At 29.2% G+C, this 25,831-nt stretch overlaps 1 protein-coding gene across 1 annotated transcript in view; it reads left to right on the top strand.

Moving 5' to 3' along the window:
* Positions 1 to 816: 816 nt before the first annotated feature.
* ssh (Protein phosphatase Slingshot) overlaps positions 817 to 25,831 on the top strand; it is an 80,131-nt gene continuing 55,116 nt past the window's right edge. Inside the window, exon 1 of the mRNA XM_067264600.1 lies at positions 817 to 1,005. Within this exon, the coding sequence (XP_067120701.1) occupies positions 973 to 1,005 (33 nt within the window). The 5' untranslated portion in view covers positions 817 to 972. The remainder of the gene's footprint in view (positions 1,006 to 25,831) is intronic.

The following is a 25,831-nucleotide window of genomic DNA, read 5'->3' as shown; positions in this document are numbered from 1 at the left end:
GAAGTGAGTATCAGCAACACTAGACACATATTTGCGGAGCGAAGAGGAGTTTGAACCAGTTTTTCCGACCAAAAACTGAGAGTAAAATATATTAAAACATTCAAATTTTATCAAAATTTCTTCGTATTAACGTTTTTAAAACTTCAAAACAACGTATTTACATTTTAAAAATAAGATAATTGCTCGGTATTTCCGGCATTGAGAAAGTCACGATCTCGGTTCGTAATGCTTTTAATTACTCGAAAAGTAGTTTAAAAAATAAATTTACTCGGAAATAAAATAGAAAATAAAAGAAATTTTCTAAAAATTTACTCGAATTAAGTCTTATTTTATTTTATTTTTTTTATTCTTCTGTTTAAAGAAAGTTGTAAAACTTCCGTTCGGACTCGTTTTTCTAGTTATTTTCTACTTTTCTCACAGCTCCGAAGGAATGCAGAAAAACAAAACAAGAAGAAAATCAACATAGGTAAATACAACAGATTAAGATTAAACCAATTTAATTAAGCTTTATATTTAATTTTACTCGATTTAAACCATTAATTCGAATTAAAAGTCGCTGTTAGTTGAAAAAAATGGCTGCAATGACGTGAAAAAATCGATTTATTTCGGCATAAGAGAGCCGTTTAGGGAATTAGAAACTGTTAAACGAAGTTAATTGTATTATTTAATCGGCGAATAAAAGCGTTATTTCGAGGGTGAAAATAACTCGTCCCCGTTTATTGTGAAAATGCTATCAAACCCGTTTAAAACCAAAACATTACTCCTACTGACGTCACGTTCGGAGCATGCGCAACGAGTTAAAAGGATAAGAAAACAAAATGGCGACGTGTTGACTGTTGAGAAATCTCTCTCGGACTACTTAGAGCGTCTAAAAGAATGTATATTTGTTGCTGTTAAGTAATTATCAGCAATTATTTGTAGTTTAAGCTACGTTATTTGTGTATAAGAAGCGGTCAATTCGACGTACAGTACATGGCTCTTGTTACAGTACAAAGGACTCAAGCGGTAAGTTGTACTTGTCAACATTGAACTCGATAGAGGGCAGATTTTATGCCCCTTTCTATTATTTCTTTATCGATTTTAAGCCAATGAAATAAACAAATGGAGTTTACGTCACCAATTACAACGTTAAAACCTCACTCTTAATTACAAATAATATTTATAACCCAGTTTATGCTGATTTGATTTAATGCCAAATTCTCTGGAATTTGCCTTGAAATTTTCACCTTTATCTTAATTTCCTTACTTTTTTTTATGCAGAAATTACATTATAAGTGTCTTTTATGTACATATTTTAATGTTTGAGTTTCAGTTAACTTTTTAAGTGATGATTATTGATTGGGGGATTGCTGATCTGTTGAATGTGTGAATTTGATGTGCCAAATGTCTTGCGTCTGTGTTAATTTGTCTATGGCGTGTTCGGCAATGGACAAATCAGAATGGGCAACGCTGAGCTGCGACGCACGACGTTTGTAGAAAATGTTGATGCAAAAGGCCATTTATGCAGCGAATAACAAAATATGCAATGTGTAGGAGTATGCAAAGCTGTGTAACGAATGTTATTGAGATACACAATGGCTGCGTTCGACAGTTCCAAAGCCGTTGAGTATTTTTCTGTCAAACGCCCTCTATGGTAGCATTCTTTCAGAACGTGTTTGGTATTTTGACATCACATTTGGTAGTGTCTTTTGTTTACTCTATCTATTGCTACCCGAAACTGATCGATGAGGCTTTTTGTTTTGATGCGACATCACTTATCGTTCGGCAGATCCGGGACGGCTACATAACGGTTACTGATTTTCTCAGTTACAACTGTTGAATCTGCTAAATGCAACCAATGTCCTGTGGTCTGATGAAATTTTTCTCAGAACAGTGTTTTTCAATCATCGGTCTGAGTAAAAATTTCATCAGACCGCAGAAAAATTGACCGTACTGAGGCCGATGCAATTGATTATGGATGGCATTTAAATAGTAATCTAGAGTTACTGTATATAACAATGTATAGTAACTCTAGATAAACACATTTAAGCCTAATGAATAAGCATAATTCATACTCTCATATGATCCACATAAAATTATCCATAATTTAACCGGTCCGTGATGAGAAAAAGGTCGAAAAACACTGATTTAGAATACAGAGTGGAGTTTTCTTATGGTTTGTGATACAATGTAGTGGTTATTTTGAATATGTGAAGTTATATAGTCAAATATAGCTATGGTGCATAGATAAAATATTAATGGTAAATATGTACGACTCAGATATAACAGATTTAAATCATACGAGGGTATATATATATAACTTAAAACTTATAAAATGTTGGATTTTTAAATATTCAGAATCTTTAATATTGCATTTTGCTACACTTGTTAAATGAATAAGATTAATAAAATGCTAAAAAATATGTTAAAACTTAACTGTTAATTAGAAGAATATAAATATGATTTGTAATATTTGATATATGCCAAATATTTTTTACATTCGTAACTTTGTTTACACTTTTCATTGTATAGCTGAGTACTATAATTTGTAGATGAAATGTTAAAGGTGATAGAAGTTGTATGTTGTTAAGTAGAATTGAAAAGTCTTTTTATAAATAGGTTTGGCCACTTATAGAGTGCAGTTTAATTTATTTGTTTATTCTGTATGAAAAATTGTCAAAATTTTATTCATTTTGTTAATTTTAAAAGGGATTTATAATTACTGAGTGCTAGAGTCATAAAGGTTTGGAATAACTTGAGTTTCCTAATTGGAAAGTTATGTTTAGATTGATTCAGTCATTTCCATATTATATATCTTTTTCTATTTGAAATGTATTGATTTTGAATAATGCTTTGCTTTTTTTCTATTTTAACTTCGATTAATTCTTTGTGTCATGATGGATACTTTTAAATAATTAATTTTTTATGTATTCATGTAGGTAGATGATACAAGAGTCCATAAATCACTTTTTATTATAAAATTTATACATTGTATTCATGATTAACTTCAGCAAAGAGACAGCTTTACATGAGATAACAGATTAATTATGTACAATTAGCTCCTCTTATTTTTATTTATATTCTAAGTTGTTCAAATTTAGATTTAGAAATCTGATACAAATACAATAAAAAAGTCAACAGAAATTAAAACTTAATGTTTAAAAATTATCTGTTTTATATCATTGATTACTTATATTTGCATAAGTTCCAGGCCTGACTTAAATAGCTTTCAAAAGGAAGAAATTATTTTTAGAAGTCACTTTTTATTATTTAAAAGTTTTATTGGCAATACTCATGCTCATTTTTTAATTTGCAGTTAGTCGTTTTTATTTAGACAATATATCAAAACGTATTTACAATAAGTGAATAATTCTTGACCTTTTATCATTTGCACAATGTTGATTTGAGGTTACACATATATACTAGATTATATATACTTCAAGAACTTTGACATTATTTAAAATAGCATCATTGCTTTGCAGTATATAATTCATTCTTATTTTTATTGATTATTAAAATTAAAATAGGTTCAAAGATAGGCTACAAAAATGTGAGAGAAATTTCTACAACAAAAAATAGTTTGGAAAATAGATTAATAATCTGGAAAAATGTTTAATAATTTGTTTTCCCCCTGAAAAATGATTTTTTATGTCACTAAATGGCACGAATACCGCACTTTGATAAATGCCGACTTAACCGATTCTAGTTCCGCCAGATCAAACTATTGTCAGTTATTATTACCACTTTTTAATTTTGTATAAGAAGAAAAGCAAAATAATTATAATTTTTTTGAATGGTATAAAAATAACTCTAATTTGATAAAGTATTTATTTGGAAAAATCTTTTACTTTATTGATGTATTTTTGTTTTTTTGTTGCTGTAATGTAAAGTTGATAACATGAAGCTGATTGATATTATATGAATTTTAATCTCTGTTAATATAAGTTTTTAAAGTTTTTAGGTGAAAATATTTAAATATAAATGTTTGTTTGCCTTTGTTTCTCTATTTCTCTTTAGAAAATTGTCAATGAACTAAATTCTATGTTACTACTATAAAATTTTGTTAATTTGCTTGGATTTGAGCAATTAGCATTTTTTAATTAATAAATTCATTATTAATTATGAGATTCTGAGTTAATATATTTTGAAGTGAAACTTCAAGCTGAATATTGCATACAAATCAAAAAAGTTATATTTATTGACTTTTCACATGAAAAGTAATTTATTTATAAATGTAGTGATGCCATAAATGCATATTTATTCATTTTTATTATAAACTGGGCAGAAGTATGCTTGTTTATCTTACTTAAAATGCATTTATATATTTAAAACTTGAAGCTCATTTAATGTATAGTAGAAAATTCAGAATTAGCTGTATAAATTATAGTATAAAATATATGTAAATTACTATTAACTTATTCACAAAAAAAGTGAAATATCATTAAATACAAATTAATAAATTAAATTTTTATGAATCAGGTGATATAAATTTTTAAATGATGATGATAATTAATACTTTACTATTTACTTTATAACAAGATAAAATTAAATCATAAAAGTAAAATTTCCTGTCTGTATTTACTTGTCTCATTTTTTTTAACCTGTTGGTTGTATTGATTTTTCTCTTTACAGATAATTTTCTTATTTATTTTAAAATGCAAATTAATCTAAAATTTATGGCATTTTAGGAATTAAACATACATTTTTTACTTCCTCTTTGAATTTTAAAAAATGTGGAGTTATTTTTTAAGTATGTAAATTGATTTCTGTATATTCTTACTTGAAATAAAATAGAAAAATTGTACACTGTATAATTTTTAGATTTATTGAGATGTTTACACTTCTGAACTTCCTATTGGATGTTCAAATATAAATTTTTTTGGGTATATTTACAAGTTTGAAGGAAAAGTTAAAGAATTTTTGCAACTATTCTCTATTTTATTGATTGATTGGGAAACTTACCAATAATTTATTAGAGTAATTTGATACTACAGATACTATGCACAATCTTTTTCGATAAGATTTATATTATAATGTAACTAAATTTAATTAAATTTCAAAAATTCAATAAAAGAATGGCTGGAAGTAAGTTTTGAAGTTGCAGTCCTTGCATACTGGATTATTACGTTACCATTTACTCAATCCAAACACCCCAAATTAGACGTTTCCAAAGTTTAAGAATTTAGACTAACATTATGGTACTATTGCAGTTAATTATTTTTGTTGTAGTTACAAATCTGATGAAATACAAACAGAATAGAACTTATAAATTCACATTGGAAAATTTGAAAGATTTTAAAAGAAATTTTAATACATTTTTTTCTTTGTATGCTTTGGAGATGTTTACAGAATTTTTTTCTGTTATTTAATTTAATGTTGTTGACGAAGATTTCAGGTTTATGTACTAAAACTCATTATAAAATGAAAACATTAGTACAAATTTGTTAATACTTATTAAATTAATTGTTTTTGTGCAAATCTAAATTTAGATGTAAATTTGATATGCTGTTAATATGGTAACACAATATGTTGCATTTTAATAAAATGATGAATCTGCATCTGCTTAAGCAAACTGGTTGGGTTGATGTGAATTCCTTCATGCCAGCATCCAGGTAATAACACATTTAAGATATATAAACTTTTTAATACGTTGTTATTTTCTTAATTTTGTTATTTTATGAAACTATTTTTAAACCGTATTGTGTCACAGATTTATTTATTTACATTTAAAGCATTTTATACATTAGATGTGCCAGTTTCTCTCTGACTTATTGGTTTCTGTTTTGGTATCATACCAAAATATACAAATATTTATGTTAAATATTTAAATGTAGGTAAAACAGGTAATATTTTTATTTGTTTAAGTAAAAGTATTACCTGTTTTATCTTTAAAAACTTGAGTTTTTTGTTTTTTTAATATTATGCAGTTTTATGTAGTTACTAGTCAAATTTAGTTCTGCATTATTTGTATTATATAATATTTTAAGTAAATATTTTTGATGAGTATACTTGCATAGATCCATAGACATAATAAACAATAATTGTTTAGTTTCAAGGATAAAAATTGCATGATCAAATTACATACTTTTGTTAAAAATTGTGAGAGACAGGAAAAAAATTTAATAATCAATAGCTTGTATGCAGATAAATATTTGCTGTTATTTTCTTTATGATTTATTATAAGATTTAAGATGCAAAATAAAAAAAAATTAGCTGAAATTATATTTTATTTGTTTATTGTAATTTTAACTATCAAATTTTATTTGTAATGTCAAATTCTATCAGAGTAATATTTCTCAAATGACATTTTTTAATTATTTTTTTGAATTTTAGTACAATACTTGTTTTGGAATTTGAATTAAATAAAATTCTATACAAAATAATAATCTCTAAAGTTTTAATTTTAAAAATTTAAATAAGTAATAAATCTATTAAATAATTTCAAAAAACAAATTGTTATATTTTCTTATTATTCCAAAATTCTGTCAATAAGTTGTTATAACAATAGAAACTGTACTGTGTTTTTGATGTATCTTGTTGAATTTAAGGACAATTGCTAAAGTGAGTTTAAGTTTTGATTGTAGTTGATAGGTAGATAGATAAAGCTGCAGATTAGAGGAAATGTTTTGTTCCAAAATGTCTCATGATATATGGTCTAATAACATATGTAAGAGGAAGACAAATTAAAAGCACATTGTAAAGGGTTTTCTGCTAGGAGTGCTCGAAGTTTGACAGTGTATAGTGGCCATGTTAGTGAAGCTACAGCTGTCAAATTTGGAGGTTATAGTAATTAATGTTGGACAAATCGTAATGGAAAATTACAGTGTTGAGCAACCTGTGCAAATCATTAAACTTTACTATCAAAAGGAGTGCTCAGTTCGAGCTTTATGATTTTTACGGTGCACACAATTGTTGTGTTGAGTCGACTATTCATCATTTGATGGACAAATTTGAATCAACTGGTTCAGTAAACAAACAACAATCGTATGTCATTGAAACATGAGGTCTGCAGGAAACATTGCTGCAGTGAATGAGTGTGCAGGATAACGCAAGACAATCACTTCCTTGTCATGCCCAAGAACTTGGCCTTTCGCAGACCTCAACTTAATGAATTTTGCATCGGGACTTGGGCCTGTTACTGTATAAAATTCAATTGACCCAGGAACTGAAGGTAAATGACCATAGGCAGCATTGAGCATTCGCTGACTGGGCTCTGGAGCAGTTGAAAGTGGACCCCAATTTTGGATGGAAAATTATCTTCAGTGATGAGGTCCATTCTTGGATGAATGACTATGTCAACAAGCAAAATTGTCACATTTGGGGAGATAACAATCCACATGAGAGCCATCAGTTGCAAATGCATCCAGAAAAAGTCACTGTTTAGTGTAGATTTTGGTCTGGCAGAGTCATTGGCCCGTACTTCTTCTAAAATGAAGCTGGCATCACCATAACTGTCACGGCAAGAGGTACAGGTCGATAACCAATTTTTTGTGGCCTAAATTGGAAGATATGGATCTCAACGACATGTGGTTTCAATAAGACGTCACTACCTGCCATACAGCACAAATTCGACAGCATGGTTATCTCGTGTTTTGGTGACATCAACTGGCGACTGAGATTGTGTGATTTAACACCATTAGACTTTTTCTTGTAGGGCTCTGTTAAATCATGGATCTATGCAAATAAGCTGCAGATCACTGATGCCTTAGAAGTCAACATAACAATGCCATCAATGATAATAAGCCTGATTTATGCAGTCGAGTCATCAAAAATTGGACCTCTCAGATACATGCCACCCAGTGAAGCCATGGTGACCATTTGGCTGATATTATATTCTGTACATAATGTAATCAAATACTCTTTCAAGTAAAAAAATAAAATTAATGATATCTCATACATGACTTGTTTTATTTAAAGTTTGATTTATTTAAAATTTGAAGTTTGAGCACACTTAATGGAAAACCCTACAGAAGAATTCTAATTTGTTTTAATTGAATTTAGCAATAATTTTAAATGATAGTTTCTGGGATTGTTGATGAGATTGTTTGTAGGAAAAAAGAATTGCTGTTTTTTCAGAATTAGTAAAGATTTCTAATGGAGTGGCAACTAGTAATTGTATAGATCAAGGGTCACTAAGCTTTTTTCACAGATGGCCACATAGCTAAGAGTATGATGAGTGCAAGCCATATAATCATTTTGTTCAATACAGCACACTGAATACACAAACACGATTGCTGCAGCAAGCTTGTAATCACTTTCCTTAGAAACTTTATTGAAGGTACTTATAGAAAAAGTGCTCTGATATCCAAAGTTGCAAAAAGTCACCAAATTTTTTATTTCTCTAATTTATCTAAAAATTTTATTACTGTCAGATATAAAAATCAGATTGGACCAATTTTGGCATTTTTACTTACACTTATTTTAATTTTTTTACATAGTAAGTTTATCTACAATCTATGATATAAATCAGGAATGGGCAACCTGCGGCCCTCGGGCCGCATGGGCCCGCATTCATATGTTTTGCGGCCCGCGACGCATAAAATGTGAATAAATATATCAATTTCCCAGCTTAAGGAAGTATACAACAAAATTCAAACGTTATTTTTACAACTTATGTATGTGAATAGTTTTTCCCGCAATGAATTTAGTAAAAATTAAAACAAGAAACCGGCTAACAGACACATCGAAACTAATTTAAAACTAGCAGTGACGAATATTTAACCAAATATTTTTAATATATTACGTTTACATCAGTTCCAGAAGATAAATTAAGTATACCTATGCTAATTTATAATTATATACGAATAAATAATTCTGATTTACCAACATTTTTTTTTCTCTCTCTCTCTTGTATGCGACCTGCATCAGTTTAAAAGGCTTAAAATGCGGCCCTTACATAGAAAAAGGTTGCCCATCCTCGATATAAATAATTATATTTTAGCTCATTTGTGGCACAGTACGGCAATGGACCAGATAAACTGACCTCATGGGCTGTAGTTTGATGACCCCTGGTATGGATCAATAAGATATTTACTTCACCTAGAAAGATTATAATGCATAATGAATTTCTTAACTCTTTTATCTTGATGAAACTATTGATAGAAATGATGATAATTTTCTTTTCATGAGTCATCATATGTTTGTTTCTTTTTAACATTGCATTGCATAGTTTGAGAATCAAGTTTATACAGTGAAACTCATTTATCTTGACATCAGTAGGATCAAGTCATTTATGTTGACATAATTGGTCTATCAAACTCATTTTTGCTACTTTAAAAAATTATATCAGATGTTTCCAATGTAATTTTTATGATTATTTTGTAATAAATAGTACACAAAGTTAACAAAAATTTTTTTATTTTAAAAAGAAAAAAATCAGACATAATTAAAATATATTTTGAATACCGTATTTTACAGTAATTAAGAAGCATTTTTTGTTAAAATGGACTAAGAAATTTGCCGTATGTTTTATATATGAAGCTGAAATTTCCCAATTTTCCATAGGCTAATGAATTCCCCAAACTTCAGCAGACTAGAATTTACTGAATTTGTGATATTGAAATTCTGAAGTTAGTCTTGTTTTAGTTTCTTCTTTCTCAATACAATCTGCTAGTCATTTTCATTTCTGTCGAAAAACTCTTAATGAAATACCTTAAGGATGAACTAGCTGTGGTTACTCAACCCTATTAATCAATGCACCTTAAAAATGGGTAAATTTTTAAAAACATTGACATTTTTGACCCCTTTCCTTCTGTCTTACAAGCTTTCATTATTTTTATTTCATCCACTGCTGTCATAGCCTACCTCCCTTTCATGTTTATTCTGCTGGAATCTATTCAATCTTCATTACTTACCAACACTGAAACTTTCAGCTTTCAAGGTGTAAAGATGGCCCATTAACCAAGTCAAAAACATTAGGTTAAAGGGTGAACAGCATATTGATTAATTTGGCTGAAATTCCTTAATCAGGGGTTGTGCTGCATAGTACCAAAATTGCCAGTTGGTGATAAAAATGTAATACTGGTGATAGCAATGGCAATAAAAACTCTAGTTTGCTTATTTTGACATTCAGCATGAAATTGAATCACAAAGCACCCTCTTCTTACTGCTAACAAGAAGAGAGCCAAACATTTGGGTCTCTGATTCAAACAAAACCTGGTGAGCACGTAGCCTTAAACACAAACAGCTCCTTCTCCAAATAATAGGATCCACTTCTCAAGCATTTCCGAAAAATGGGCCTCTGAAAATTTAGTGTTTAGCTTATAAGTCTGAAAGTTTCATGTCTCTAAGTGATGATAGCTGAGTGGTCTGGTGATGTAACAAATGATTTTAGTCTGTAGTTCTTTAGTTTAGTCTGTCTAGGTTCAAGAAATGCACCTTTATAAACTTAAATATTTCATTGTTTATTTGTTTTGTTACTTTTAAATATATTTATTGAAAATGTATGAAACAAACCATACAAATAATAATGATCATTTCGGTGATGTGCAACAATGGTCTGGTAATACCCACTTTAATATTGAGATTATACAAGAACCCATCATCATGGTCTATTCTCCCCTTACTCCTATCACTAATTGTAAGTATATCTGTCCTATTTGTTCTATGTCCATTTTTCCTTCTCTTCCTTATTCTGATTGCTTACTCTTGCTCATATGTACCCTGTCGTCATTATGATTTATCTTTCTCTTTTTGGCTTCTGAGGAAGTGGGCTTGCATCTCTATCTTCCAGGCTCTAGAATGGATGTAATATTCTAAGATAGTATTTCTAAGCAGGGCTGCTACTAATCACTGCAAGGATCATAATAAACTACTAAAAATGGCAGCAAATTACTAAAAATTAAGCCACAAACTGAGAACAAATGAGTTTCTCATGTCTGAAAATTTATGTAATTTTTTGTTTGTATTTTTTCTATATGGAAAACTTAAAAGCTTAGCTTGTAGCGCTTTTAGTTTGTATTTATGCAGAAATATTGATTTTTCTAACATTTAAAATTAACAACATAGTAAAAATATCAGTGAAATTTTAAATAATTGTATTGGATCAATATATTTTGTATAATTAATTAAATGTGAATATTTCATATGCACTTAGATCAAATAGATTCAGATAATGCTGATAAACTAGAATATATCTCTGAACTGACTTTTGTATGTTTCTTATCCATAATCTTTGTTAACTAATAGATAAAAATTGATCAAAAGCCACTGTTTTATATAAAAAAAACTGTCAGTAAATAAATTAACAAATTATTTAACACTGTTTATATAGAAATGTCACACTGTCCCACTTGCACTATTCCTGTATCACCAAATTATCATCAGCAAGGTTGTTTCAAATCTTAAATTTAATCATTACCTAATGATTAGATGAATCTACTGTACATCATTAACACTCCCTAATGTTATTTTTATTTTATCTCTAGCAGAAAACTGATATTTTACCATGATAAATGATTTGCATAATATTGATATAAATAATAAAATGTAATTGGATACTCATTAATGAATTAATATTTCATTACTAATAATATAATTACATTCTTTATCAGCAGTAATTATATTACTTACAGCTTATTAAAATATCATATAAAACATTTTCTAAAAATGAATTTTATATGTTACAAAACAATTGTAACTATATTAAATATCTTATATTTTTTAATTTTTCTATTTAAATGTTATTTTATTTTACTTAGATCAGTATAATAATGCAAAAAAATAGCTTTGATTAATTAATTCTGTTTGGGTTCATTGTGATTTATGATTATCTGTGTGAAGTAATTAAGAAAATCTGATTGCACAAGTATTAATTAATTAATTAATTTTATCTGTATTATTGTATCTACTTAGTGAATGATTATCTTGTAATGAATATTCTTCATTCTGTAACAGTGATGAAACTATAAGAATTAATTTCTTAAATTTCATTCAGGACATTCATGAATGAATTATGAGTGTAATTCATTCAATTTTATTGATTAAAGATTATTAATATGCTTTCATATAGAGCTACATGTTTACCTGTGTGGGAATGCCGGGAGGTAGGACGGAGTCGGACCTCCTTTTTTTCGGCAAACAGGTCAGCAAGACCCACCCTGCTGTCAAGGATGGCAAAATTTTTATGATATCCCGACTCGTCGGGATTGGGTAATTAATTGTCAGGTCGAGTGGAGGAAGTGTGTGGGTTCGTCGATAAGGTTAAGGTGATATTCGAAATAACGAGCCAGGATAAAACAGATAACGAGTTATTTGGATAGATAACCTAATACAGAGAATCTACACATCCCATCCCTAATTGCGTGGGAGAGAGAGTTCACAAATGTTGGGGGAATCATACCTCATCTTCTGATGTATTGACAACAATCGTAGGACTGATCGGTCGGTGAAAGGAGGGTCGGTCGTTCTTCGGCTCTGGCGGTGGGCGGAAGGATCGGGCTTGGCGGCTCGTGGTCGGTGGCTCCGGCGTCTTCAGGTTGGCCTTCAATTTGGATTCGGATTTGCTGGAACGTTTATCGTCTTCGGACGTTTAGTTACTACCGTTCTTAGATATCTCCCCCCTTTATATACTCCCAGTCTCGTCCGCTGCGATCACCAATTGCGACGGAGGATGATGAGTCGATCTCCATGACTCAGAAGTCGAATCCGGAGAGGAGGGAAGCGAGTTCGACGGCGGAAGGCTGCACATCCTTTGAATCTTGATCGCTATCTCCCGAGGGGGTTTGAACAATAAAATTTTGAAAATCGGACTGGCCGGTTTAACCCGGTCCTCACACTTGTAATGTGGATTTCCCAACTCTGAAATTACTTAGGTATGCCACTGCAAATTAGATAAGTGATAAGATATGTATTGCAAAGTTCTGAAATGCATTCTACTAAAATAAGAAAACATAAATTAAAATTCCAGAATACAGGTATCCCTCATACAACATGGCATTCCTACAACATGGTTTGAGAATTGGGGAAATCTTCCAAACAACATGGTTTTGCTCTAACACAGTTTTTCATATAGCATGGATTTGCATAACATGGCACATTTTTGGAACCTAACTACTGTGTTATTTGGGGTACTGTGTTACTGTAATTACCATATTTTTGTGCATATACTCTGCAGAAAATTGCTAAAACAAAAATAAAACCTTTTCATAACCCACCCTACCTATGTATATTATCTATGAAGGCAGCCATTGCTTTGTAGATATGGCTGCACTTTAAAATTGGTATATAACCTGCCTAATTGCACAACACACACACTTTTCAATTGTGTTTTAAGTACAGATAAACTATGGATTATATGTATCAAAATACAATAGTTTGGTTCTGAAGAAGAAAAATTGTCACTAGTAATTCTTCCATCAACTGTCTCTTGACATTGTCAACTCCATTAATGTTATATTCAGTCACTTATATATAATATTTTGTTTATTTCCAGTTGTATTTTTATTTTCATTTTATTTTTACCTTTAGCCAATGATTAAAAGTTAAAATATCATTAATTTTCAAACCTCATTATATATTCTAATAAATTTCTGAAACTTGTTCTATGTTCAGATCCGTTTAGTTTTCGAATTTGCTATATTTGATCTGATGATGAGACGGGACAATCTCAATTAAATGTTTTATTTTATTGGAATTAGAACAGATTTACTCCTTAAATTACATATCCCATATCTAAGTATATTCTTCTATCAATATGTCAATAATTCTGTAAGTTCAGATAATTAGTTAGGTTTATTTTATAACTTAATTTATAATAATAAACAAGAATATTTTTCCTTTAGAAATATTTGTGTAAAGGTAGTATTCACAATTCTACAAAGCTGGTGATAATCTTCAAATGTAAGTTTGATGATGATCAGTTTCTGTGAGTAATTTAATTATATGGAATCAGTTTTTTTGTATCCATTAATTTTCACATTTGCTTGATCTGTTGCATAGACCCTTTAAATTTAAGAATTTTTTAGCATATTTTCTACAATCTAATATTAAACTTTAAAAGAACATTAAAAGATAGTTTACAGTTGTCATTTATATAGTGGAAAGATAAAAATGGTTGTTTCACATTTTATATTTACTCTTGGTACAAGAAATTAGAAATTAGTATCAATATACAGTAAAAATTCTCTAACTCAAACATATGTAACATGAATATTTCTTTAACTTAAAGAAAATGAGGCACTTGGTAGGTCTCAATGGAATAACATGAGGATTTAACATCTTCAACTTGAATTTCTTAAATCAAATTTTCTCAAAGTCATAGTTTTTCATGGTCTCTGACACTGATTTGTTACATTTGACTTTCCCAACTCAAATTTTAATATTTATTCTATCCAAAGTGATCCTAATTATTGGATTTCATGAAATTTTCAAACAGTTAGTTCTATCTACTCCCCAGCATCAATTTTCAGACAACATTCCAGTCCAAAGTGAAAGTCCTCTCATTCTATCTCAACAAGATGTACCTGCAAAACTGTTCAAATCCATTAGTTACATTGAACATTTTGCTGAAAGGTATTACCCAGACTGTTTAAAACAAACAAAAAAAAACTATCAAAAATTCTTTATATAATGCAAAAGAGGTAAAAGTACAAATCTATTCAGAAATGTCATTTTTTACTCTATTGTTTTCTGACTTGAATCATCCGTAACTCAAAGTTTTTCTTGCTTCTTGGAGCTTCGAGTTAGAGAAGTTTTATTGTAGTACCTTGACTTTTTTACTGATTGACAATTAGTAAACACACAGTTACTTTTACATGTTGTTTCTAGCAGTGATATTTAATAAACATTAGATAAATGGAAGAAAACAAATGCTTTTGGTTGCTTTAGTGGCCCAGTATTAGAAGTAGCAAATAAAAGCATCTGTGTGTTTGTGTGTGTGTTGAACTGTTCCAGCTTTTAGGAGTTATCTTTGACAATTAGTAAGCTGATAGACTGTCCTGGGATGCAAAATAAGGTAACTCAATGTAGATTATATATGAATTAATTTTTTTTCTAATTTATACTGTGCATATTTTTATAGTTCTTTTAAAGAGGGGTGGAAATCTTTTGTCTCAATCAGACTTTTCCTAATGTAGCTAAGATAATTAAATAGTTGTATATTGTAAAAAGTAATTGAAGAATAAAATAATAAAACAACATACCTAAAACAATGTAAATTATGCTTTTATAATAATAATTTTTTTTGTTATTCAACAAACATTTCACTTTTTATTTATGGAAATTCATAGTTACTTTTGAGCTAGCTTACATACAACTATGTTCATTATCACTTTTAAATTCATTCTTCTACTTTAAAATTGTTATTATCTGTTAGAAATTCTTTTTGCTAAACAAGAATTTCTATAAATTGCTTTTATGAATATTTCTGGTATTTTCACTGTCACTCTATGAGAAATTTATTACTGACATTATTATTCCTTGATGCTTTTATCTAATGGAGTGCCTATGTTTAAATAGAATTGAATTCCTGTAGAGTTTAATAACAAAATGTGACGTAACATCTTTGCCAGATTTTAGGTGTATTTTATTTATTGAAATTTTTTTAAGTGTCCGAAATTCCAGTTAAAGCTCAGAATTACAAGTTAAATGCTACTAGAAACCTTAAATTAGCAGTTTTTGGTAAGCAAATAATTTTAGCTGCTTTAAGCAGTCATTGATATGACTTCTTACAATGTCTTCTGCATGTATGATTGTTTAAATTTTTGAATTGAAACAATCATGTCTGCATTATTGAATATAAGTTTCATTTATTCAGTTTTGTTAAATTTATAAAGCACCATGTGTCTGAAGATGATCTAGAAAGTGTAACCTTTCATATCAATTTTATGACAACTACTTAAAGTAGCTGAAGCATTTATTTATGAAAAACTGCTGACGATTAAATGAATTTTCTAGAATTCATTACTTTCAGATTAATATTAAAAATTATAAGAAAACTTATGCTTTATTGGAATGAAATGCTTAAATGTTTCCAAGCCTTGCTAACACCTTTTCATAAATGTTAATTATTCTAAAATACATTTTTATGTTTTGGAACAGTAAAGAGTTTTGGAATAAATAATGATGCTAAAGATTAGCTCGCAAGGCTCAAAAGAGCTTGAGTTATAAATATTTAAAGATTTTGTTTTAGTAAAATATAGTTTTCTTAAATGTTTCTGATTTCATGAAATTCATCTTGCATTTTGACCCACATTCATATTATTTTTTTTATAGGGCATGCTTATCTTACATTTGCTTTGTTTTAATATAGTTTGAAAATTGAAATGTAAAATGATATGAAAATTTAGAAAATTTATTGACTTGCTACTTAATATAAATGGAAGTTTGAATATACTTTATATTTACCTGACTTCATACTTTTTGCTTTTGCAATATTTAAATTGACATCTTACATTTTTATCATTATAATTACGGCAATCAGGACTTCATTACTTCTTTCTCCACTTCTCATTTCTGACATTAAGGAAAATGAATTGCATAAAGTTGGCAAATTTCATTTAATAAAATTATTAGTTTTATAACTATACTAAAGACTTTGGTTCCAATTATTTCCAGAATATTTAAAAAATAATTTTTTAATATCTGCTAGCTAAAGGATTTAATAGTTTAAACAACAATGGATATTTAACTAATGAATAAGTTTACAATGATAACTGATATGCAAGTTTTTAAGTGTGAAATCATAAAGAACTTTGGTAAATTGAAGATTATTCATATATATTTTTATTTTAAAAATTTTAATCTCAACACTTTGCAATATTATTTCTGTTGAAGTCTAAAATAACAGATTTACATATTTGAAACTTTTAATATATTTAATATATATAAGTTTCCTCTTTTAGTTTCTATCATACTGTTAAAAGTTGAAGTCTGGTACAGTATTACAGATTCTGCTTTATTTTTTAAAAAAGTTCATTTCATTTAATTTTTGTTGTGTAAATCTATTGTTTGTATAAGGGTGGATCAAATGAAAACAGAATACAGTCATACCTCGGTACTTGAACGTTTCGGAGCCCGAACAAATCGGTACTCGACCAAAAATTTCGAAAAAAAAAATGCCCCTGTTCCCGAACAAAATTTTGGTACTCAAACGGGAAAGCCCGCCAAGTCGACGCCGACGCCACGGCGGCGGCGTCAGTTACGAGACAGTCCAGTTAGGCCTAAATTTATTTAAATTATTTAATTAAAATTCCAATTATTAAATTTAGCAAGAGATGGCGCTTAACGCCTAACTCTAGTACCAAATTATCTTAAATTATTAATATTACTATAGCCATTTGCTAGCCCGATAATACGGCAGTTGTTGGTCGTTACGAGACAGTCATTGTTTGGCATGCACATTAACTTACGCTGTGCTATATTTTTTGAATTAGCATCCTTTTCTTTTGATTTATTAGCCCTTAAACATGGGTCCCAAGAAGAATAAAAGTGAAAGTGGTCAAGTGAAAAGGAAAACAGTGAGAACAACAATCGAACTGAAAAAAGAAATCATTGCTAAACACGAAAATGGAGTGCGTGTTTCGGATCTTGCTGTCAAATATTCTATGGCTAAGTCGACGATATCGACTATTTTAAAGAATAAAGAAACAATAAAAAACATACTAGCGAATCAACTGGGGATTGGAACGCATTAATCTATTTTACATTATTTGTAATGGGAAAAAATGATTTGGAGTTCGAACATATTGGTACTCGAACCTCTTTCTGGAACGGATTATGTTAGAGTACCAAGGTACCACTGTAGTAGCCATTATTTATTTTCAAATGCAATCACCAAAATTACACAAGCATTTGTCTCACAGTTGCACCAAGCGGTGAATATCTCGTTCATAGAAAGAGTTTGGCTGAGATTGAAACCAGTTTCAAACAGTGTCCATGACTTCACTGTCCAATTGAAAATGCTTTTTTTAATGGACCAAAGATGTGAAAGTCACATGGTGAAAGGTCGGGGCTGTATTATAGTGGGTGTTCCAACACACTCCACCGAAACTTCGCAAGCATGCTCAGTGTGCAAGTGGCTGTATGTTGCCGCGCATTGTCATGGAGCAAAAGCACTCCAGAGAACGACATTCTTGGCCGCTTGGCTTTGATTGCTGCACACAAACGTTCCAGGGTACCACGTTGCTCTTCTTTAGTTGCAAACATGGCACAGACTGATTGCCTGCTGGATGACACTCTTGGCTGACTGCCAGCTAATACCACGTGGTTGCGCGCACTTACCAAGGGTGAGTCCATTCCTCAATAGGATTTCTCCTTTTTAATCTTCTGAAACTGTGTTGTCTTAAATTCTTTGATTCACTAACAGAAGTTGTGTTACCATTTCAACACTTGGCGGTATTTCATCTTTATTTAGTTGAAATACTGCAAGTGTTGAAATGGTAACACACCTTGTGTTAGTGAATCAAAGGGTTTCTCCTCTTTCACCTTCCGCTCTACATCTACACACAGTTTTGTTACACTTGCACACATACACCGAATTACACCGTTTTCATTTGATCCATCCATATAATATCCAGGAGGAATGGCATTGGACAGAGTTAATTTTGTCAAGTTCTATAGAGGAAGGTCAACATTAATATGCATGTACTTTTTGTCACCGTGAAAGTTGAAGGCCAACATTTTTGAGATATTTCGTTTTTTTACTTTATGTGATTTAAATATTTTAGAATGATCATTAATACAAAATGTGAATAACATTAATTTGTTTTATATCGAGATATTTTGTAATTACTGAAGAAATTTGTAAGATATTGAGAAAATTTGTTTATTTCTTGCTAAAATTTAATTAATCTGATACAGTATATATTTTAGATTTGTGTAATATTTCATGTAAAGTTTGTCTTTTTTTTTTGTTTTAGATGTTGATAGTTCTTTTATATAAACTGGTATTTTAAATTTTTTAAATCAATATGCATGCATAATTAGTAGAATTTATTGTTAATATAGAATCATGGAAGTTAAAAATAATATTTTCACTTCCAAAATCACATACTAAAGTACTAGTTTACAACTGTAAAAACATATTCTTGAAATATAGGTTGAGCATCATTTATAAGTATAGATTTTTAATTTTTTCACATATGAACAAATTATATAATAAATTTTTCTCAGGAGGAAATTTGATCTTTATCTGATTGTTTGTTGATTATGATCTTGTAGCCTATAATGACTTTTCTCTATTACAGACTATAAGGAATCAAAAATTATAATTAATGAATAATTATAATGAAATTACAATTACAAGTATTTTCAATATTTGGAAATCCTTTGTTGTACATTGCTATATGCAACTATCCCTTGCTTAATGTGGGATTTAATTAAACACAAAATTAATTGCTAGAATCCCTTTATATACGTGGCAGATGTTTTAATTAATGTGGCTATACCGGCTGTCTTTACTTAACATGGATACTCTATTTGATTAACCTGATTTTGATATATATGGTAGCATCGAGGGATTAATTAACCACATTAATCAAGGGATACCTGTACTATACTGTATTTTGAGCTCATTTTCTGTAATAATAAATTTAGCAGTTTAACCTACTAAAGCTCTGTAAAACTTCTGGTTAGAGTTGATCATAATAAATTACTGTACTATATATTTATCGTGTTCACATTATCAGAAAAAACATCCTGCTCAGATTTTTGTAAACTCAAATAAGTTTCATCCCTTTGGTCTCATTTAGTTAGAGTTTTTACTATAAACAAGTAATTGCTATTGTTTAAAAAACTTCTGCAGAGTAGGCTAGGTGCTGGGAATGAATTTATAGAATAAAGGGGGAAGTAGCTGAAAAAGTTTTGGAACCACTGATATATAAAATACTTCTTTTGACAATATTGTTTGATGTTTTACTATCCTTCATCAATAGTTGTTCAAATGCTGTGATATGAAAGATGACATCTTGCTACAAAAGGAAAGAAACTTAAACTTATAGACTATTTTTATTAATTAACAGTTAAAATGAAAGAATATATTGAGGTACTATAACTAGTTAAATAAGTGTATAAAATCAAATCTGATTTCTTAGGGATTTAATTTTTTTCTTTGAACTCAAATATTTTCATTTATTTGATTTTATTAGAGACTGCTGTTTATTTGAATCTTAGTTTTATCTTTAGAACAACAGGTGGTTTGTGCATTAAATTTATTATTTGAATTTAGTTTTTATTAATATCAAGTAATTATGTGGTTATAAAATTCTATGTTCTATCTCCATAACCTCTCTTATTGTATATAAACTACATCAAAAAACCAATAAGTTAGCTTTTTCTTTCTTCTGCTTTTATATTAGACATTTTTATAGAATTAATATATTTTATGGTTTGACTTTTGTATTAGTTACAAGACACTACAAATATGCTCTAGCAGTGCAGAAAACATTTGTAATTTTAAAATCAAATGCTTATCAGAAGTTTTTATGCTGATCAAATTTAATATTTTTGAATATATTAACTTTTAATGTTAAGAATTTTATGTAATAAATTCATTTAAATAAATTACTTTTGTATAATTAAATACACAATTTCTATACTACATGTCTATTTTTAAAAATGTATTATTGTTTTTAAATTGTTTAACTAATAGTTATATACAAAATTTCTTTCAATTGTAAATATTCATAAAAAATAAAAAGTATTAAAAGAATTTAATAAGAAAAATTTCTGTGAAGTTGTTATTTAAGTAGTTAGTTCAATAACACATCAAGGACAAATTTCAGAAAATAATCATGTTTGCTGTTTTCTTTTTTCCATTCTGTTGAACATATATTTGAAGTATTAAGGTCATATTTAAAAAGGTAAAAGTTTTCACATTTAATATCAACTGTTAACTTTCCTTTATTTGAACTCTCTGTCCTCATTGCTTAAAGGAAAGATTTTTTTTTTTTTTTTTTTTGCTATCGATCATCATTTTCAGAATATAAACAAATATATACTGAATATTAAATCATTCCTTTTATTTAGTAATTTGATATATTGCAGTATTTAGTATTTTAAGTTTTAAAATTTTATTTATTATTGTTTTAACTTTTGTTTAGTGAAGCTATTGACTTTAAAGTGATTAGTAAATTAATAGTTGAATTGAATTACTATTTAAAGGCTCTTTAGTGTTTGTGTAATCTTAAATTTTAAGCATTTTATAATTTTATGTCATTTGAAATTATCTATTATGGAGAAAAATTTAGTTAATACATTTTTATTTTTATTTAAATAACCTCTATAAAAGTACACATATAAACATACATAGTTAATTTGACAGTCAGATAGTTGAAATGGCAAATTGTATGCCTATTACTCTGAGGGATTTATGATCAAATTCATGTCATAAACTCAGGTTGATGTTGCTTGGATGTGTCTGGTCCATTTTCTGCTATTGGGCATGCTGTTGTGAAGCTGAAAGAAGCTGTAATAAATATGATAAATATATCCTACAAGCACTAAAAAGTTCTTTTTATGTTTGTAGGATATAGTAAGATAAAAAATAAGTTATGTTGAAATGCTTTAAAATTATATACTTCATCATATGTTTACATATTTACTTGCAACTGAAGATAAACTATAAGATTTAAATCTACAAAATTAATAAATAAATAAATTATGAACATTCAAAAATCATCAATAAATAATAACTTTTGAATGTTCATAATTTATTTATTTAGTAATTTTGTAGATTTAAATCTTATAGTTTATCTTCACAATAAAAACTTTGTCAAAATTAAAAAATTGGACATTTTCAAGAATTCTCATTTTTTTTAGTATAAACATTTTTGAAATATTTTTATGGCTTCATTGTTGACATATGCTTTGTTTCCTAAGAATTTATCTAAAGATGAAATTTAAAGAACTTAAAATTTTAGAATTAAAAATTATAATGAAAAATAAAATTAGGGATAATAACAAAATCGTTGGAAATCAAATTATTGTTTGTGTCAGAATTTATAAAATTCTGACACAAACAATAATTTCAATTCTTAGAACAATTGAAGTACATAGCCTCATGTTTGAACTCAAAAATCTGTGCTATTAAAACTTAATATTAAAACCTGTGTTTCTTGTTTTTAAGCAATAATTTTAAAAGTTACTTTAAATTGATATAGTGGTGAAATAATTTTGGAACAACTCAAATACAATCAATAAAATTTACATAATTACATTAGTTTACAAATTTAATAAACTTATAATGATCAGATATATACTACACTTTCATGCATATAACCCATGAGTTACCTGTGTTTAAAACAATTTGACAGAAGGATGTGGGTTATACAGTGGGTGGGTTATATGCCAATTTTAAATTGCAATTACAAACTTGCACCTATGATGCAATAACTACTTGTATAGGCACATAGTATATGGTGGATGGATTATATGAAGGTTTTATTTTTAGTTTAGCAATTTTCTGTGAGGTATATGCCATCATTAGTTACATGTATGAAAATATGGTAATTGATAAAATGTTTAGATGAGTTATGGGTAAATTTTAAAATTATCGATACAGAGATTTACATAAATTAAGTCAACTACTTTTATAAAATTACAATATACTGAACATAAAATTTTGAAAAGCAACAGAATTTTCATAGTTGTTTTAATTAATGTGGAATTTGTACAGTAGATTTGTTTACGACCACCTGCTTTTACAGTCAGTTTAAATTTGCTGTTATTGACTATGTGAAATGCTGCATTTTTTCTTGGCCATCTCTATATAGTATATTTAAAACTATATTTTCAAAAATGTAATTCAGTTTATGGTTCTTGAACTCATGGGAAATAGGACAGTTTATTTTATTACAACGTGCTTAATGACAATTTTTAAGAACCAGCCAGGTAATAAAGACAGAAGGAACTACTGTGTACTTTTTATTGTTCAATTTTATTAATACTGAATGCCACAAGTTTAATTTATCTATTTTGCTTCTATATATTATTAAATGAGTAGCACTATAGGCTAGTTTCTTACAGAACATGTATGAAAAAATCCTAAGTTAATATGAATTACATTAGCTAATCCTTTTCATTTAAAATAGTTTTCACTTTTTGAACTAGCTTAGTTTAAAAAATTAAAACAATTTTAATTTTTTAAACTAAGCTAGAAGGAATTGAGTAACAGTTTTTAAACTAACTTAGAAGGAATTGAGTAATAGTTCGTTTTTCTTGAAACTGTAGTTATTTGCAGTTAGTTTGATTCTACTCATCAGTGGCCAAATGGATAAAACCATTGAATGCTGGTAGTTCGTTGTAAATTTGCATTTCATCAATGGACTGGCTGCATGGAGTTTTCGCATAGAAATCCCTTCCAGGTGGTATTCCTCTTCCAGACTACTCGTATATTGTATAGCTTTATCCCATCAACCAAATCCAGTTTATTTTTTAACTTGAATTGTTTGCTTGTGATAAATCTGATGGTGGAAAGCAATATTCTGAAAACATTTGTCCTAATTAAAAGTATTTTAATCTAGTATTAAAAACACTAAACGTATAAATCAGCAAAAGAACTACACACACAGAACCATTCATAGTGTGATAACGAAACATCAAAAAAACAGAAAAAAAAAACAAAACGTTTCAAACCCCTTCTGGGCTCTGCATCAGGTTCTTAACCATTCCTAGATGGATATTTGATTAACGAATGCTGTTTAAATAACAGTTCAATCGTAAGTTCAAAATGATTTTAAAATTTTTAATCGTTTCAAATTTTTATAATGAATGCAAACATAATAAATACCTTCTATAACCGATAACCGGAATGAAATATTTATAAACTGGCAAACGTTTTTGCTGCCCCTCCTGGGCTCTTCCTCAGGCCAATTTTTGCTGTAACTGGATCCGCACCACCCAACATCAAGAACATCTGAGAACTTTGGAAACGATGGAAATTTTCAAGGCTAATCGCACAACAACATGCGTCAATTTCAAAGAGGAAATGAATCTCTCTACAGCTTGGCAATTTTTATTGGAAGAAATGAAAATTGGAATAAATAGTTAAATGTTACACATAATTAGCATAGGATGCGCACATCGTTTTCCCAACGAAAAAAAGAAATTTTAAAGGTTTAGAATGGCACGCAGTTGCCGCACGTACTCGAACTTTTAGAAGCGGAACATGTTCCATTTATTCAAAGCATTCGATTATCGAATCCAGTTACAGCAAAAATTGGCCTGAGAAGAGCCCAGGAGGGGCAGTGAAAATGTTTGCCAGTTTATAAATATTTCACGCCGGTTATCGGTTATAGAAGGTATTTATTTTGTTTATACAACCCGGTGTGGGAGAAGCTTTAGAATGCAAACATTTTTGCTCGTGTTGAACTGGGCATCATCAGAAAAACTAATCACCAAATGCCAAAACAAATGGGGGCACATCAGTTGACAACTGATGTGCCCCCATTTGTTTCGGCATTTGGTGATTAGTTTTTCTGATGATGCCCAGTCCAACACGGGCAAAAATATTTGCACTTGTTAAAAAATTTGCTGATTTATACATTTAGTGTTTTTAATTCTAATTTAACTAATTCTAAGTGGCAATTTTCTTTTAATCTAGTATTTTATAAGATGGATTTTTTCCCATTCTAATGATTTATTTTTCAACTACCATATTTTCAATTATACGAGCGCTAAGGTGGCTTTTCTTTTTCGCTAGACTTATTATACCATCAATAAAAAAAAGAGGACAAACTTTAGAAAAACTTTTTATTTCTTTGAGTATGCATTTCAGAAAATTATGTCCCTTTTCAATTTTTGTGTTACAACTATATAGGGAAAATTACATACAGGTTAGCATAAATTTATTGTAATGTTACAAAATTGTAAAGATTATTAGAAAACTTACATGGTTTATGAGGAATTGCAGGAATTGTGCAGGAATTGTGACAATAGATAAAATATGGATGGCGATTATTGATTAACATGTATAAGCTAAAATAATGATTAAATTGGAAATGATTTACAAAAAGGAAAAACAAACAACATAGATGTAAAAAGTTTTGAACTTACTGCAAACATGACAGCATGGTACCCTAATATACATGACACAGTGCTGAGTTAAGATAATAAAATTTGGGAAACCTTGATCTTGGTTACGGTAAGAACAATAGGAAAAACCCTTTGGAACAACCAGTATGATGAAGTGAAGGTGTTAAAATACTGTTAAAATAGGAACATAAGAAAATTGTTTTAATTTACAGTAGAGTTTTACACGATGGAATGGTCTACAAATTGTAAGTGGTAGAGTTAACAGGATGCATCAGAAAGGCGTCATCTTGAGGTGGGGGAGATAGTGGGTGGGATGGTCTTAAGGGAAGGCAGGGTCGAAAAAAGGGGTTTTTTGAGGGATTTGGGAAATGTAGAAGAGTGAAGAGTGAAGGGGGAAGTGGAAGTGAGACGTATGAGCACCCTGCTGGGTACCGTTCGGAAACGATGCACAGAGTTAACGAGAATCTGCCGTACTTTAACACATTATTTAACCACTATCGCCATCCCCTTCTTGGCTTCTCTTGGTCAGGTATGGGTACCAAGTTTCACGTAGCTTTTTGACCAATATTATTATTCATCACACTGTTTTTGTTTTTAAGTATCTCAAGATGTCTATACCATCTTCTTTTTGCATATGTAATTACTTTTTGACAATTTTTACAGGTTCCTTTATGATTTGGCAACCTTCGTTGTTACAATGAACAGTAACAACTGAGTTACAATTATTATATTTAATTGCGGATATGTGTTCTTTAAACTGGGTCTTCAGATTTCTGCCAGTTTCACCTATATAAGATTTGGAAATAGTGCAGTTGCAACTGAGTTTATAAATTATGTTATTTTGGTCACATATATTATTATTATTATGTTGGTTTATCTTGTA

Source organism: Centruroides vittatus, unplaced genomic scaffold (assembly GCF_030686945.1).
Source record: "Centruroides vittatus isolate TY-2023 unplaced genomic scaffold, ASM3068694v2 contig_19, whole genome shotgun sequence".
Taxonomy (NCBI): domain Eukaryota; kingdom Metazoa; phylum Arthropoda; class Arachnida; order Scorpiones; family Buthidae; genus Centruroides; species Centruroides vittatus.
This window is presented reverse-complemented; position numbering and strand designations above follow the sequence as displayed.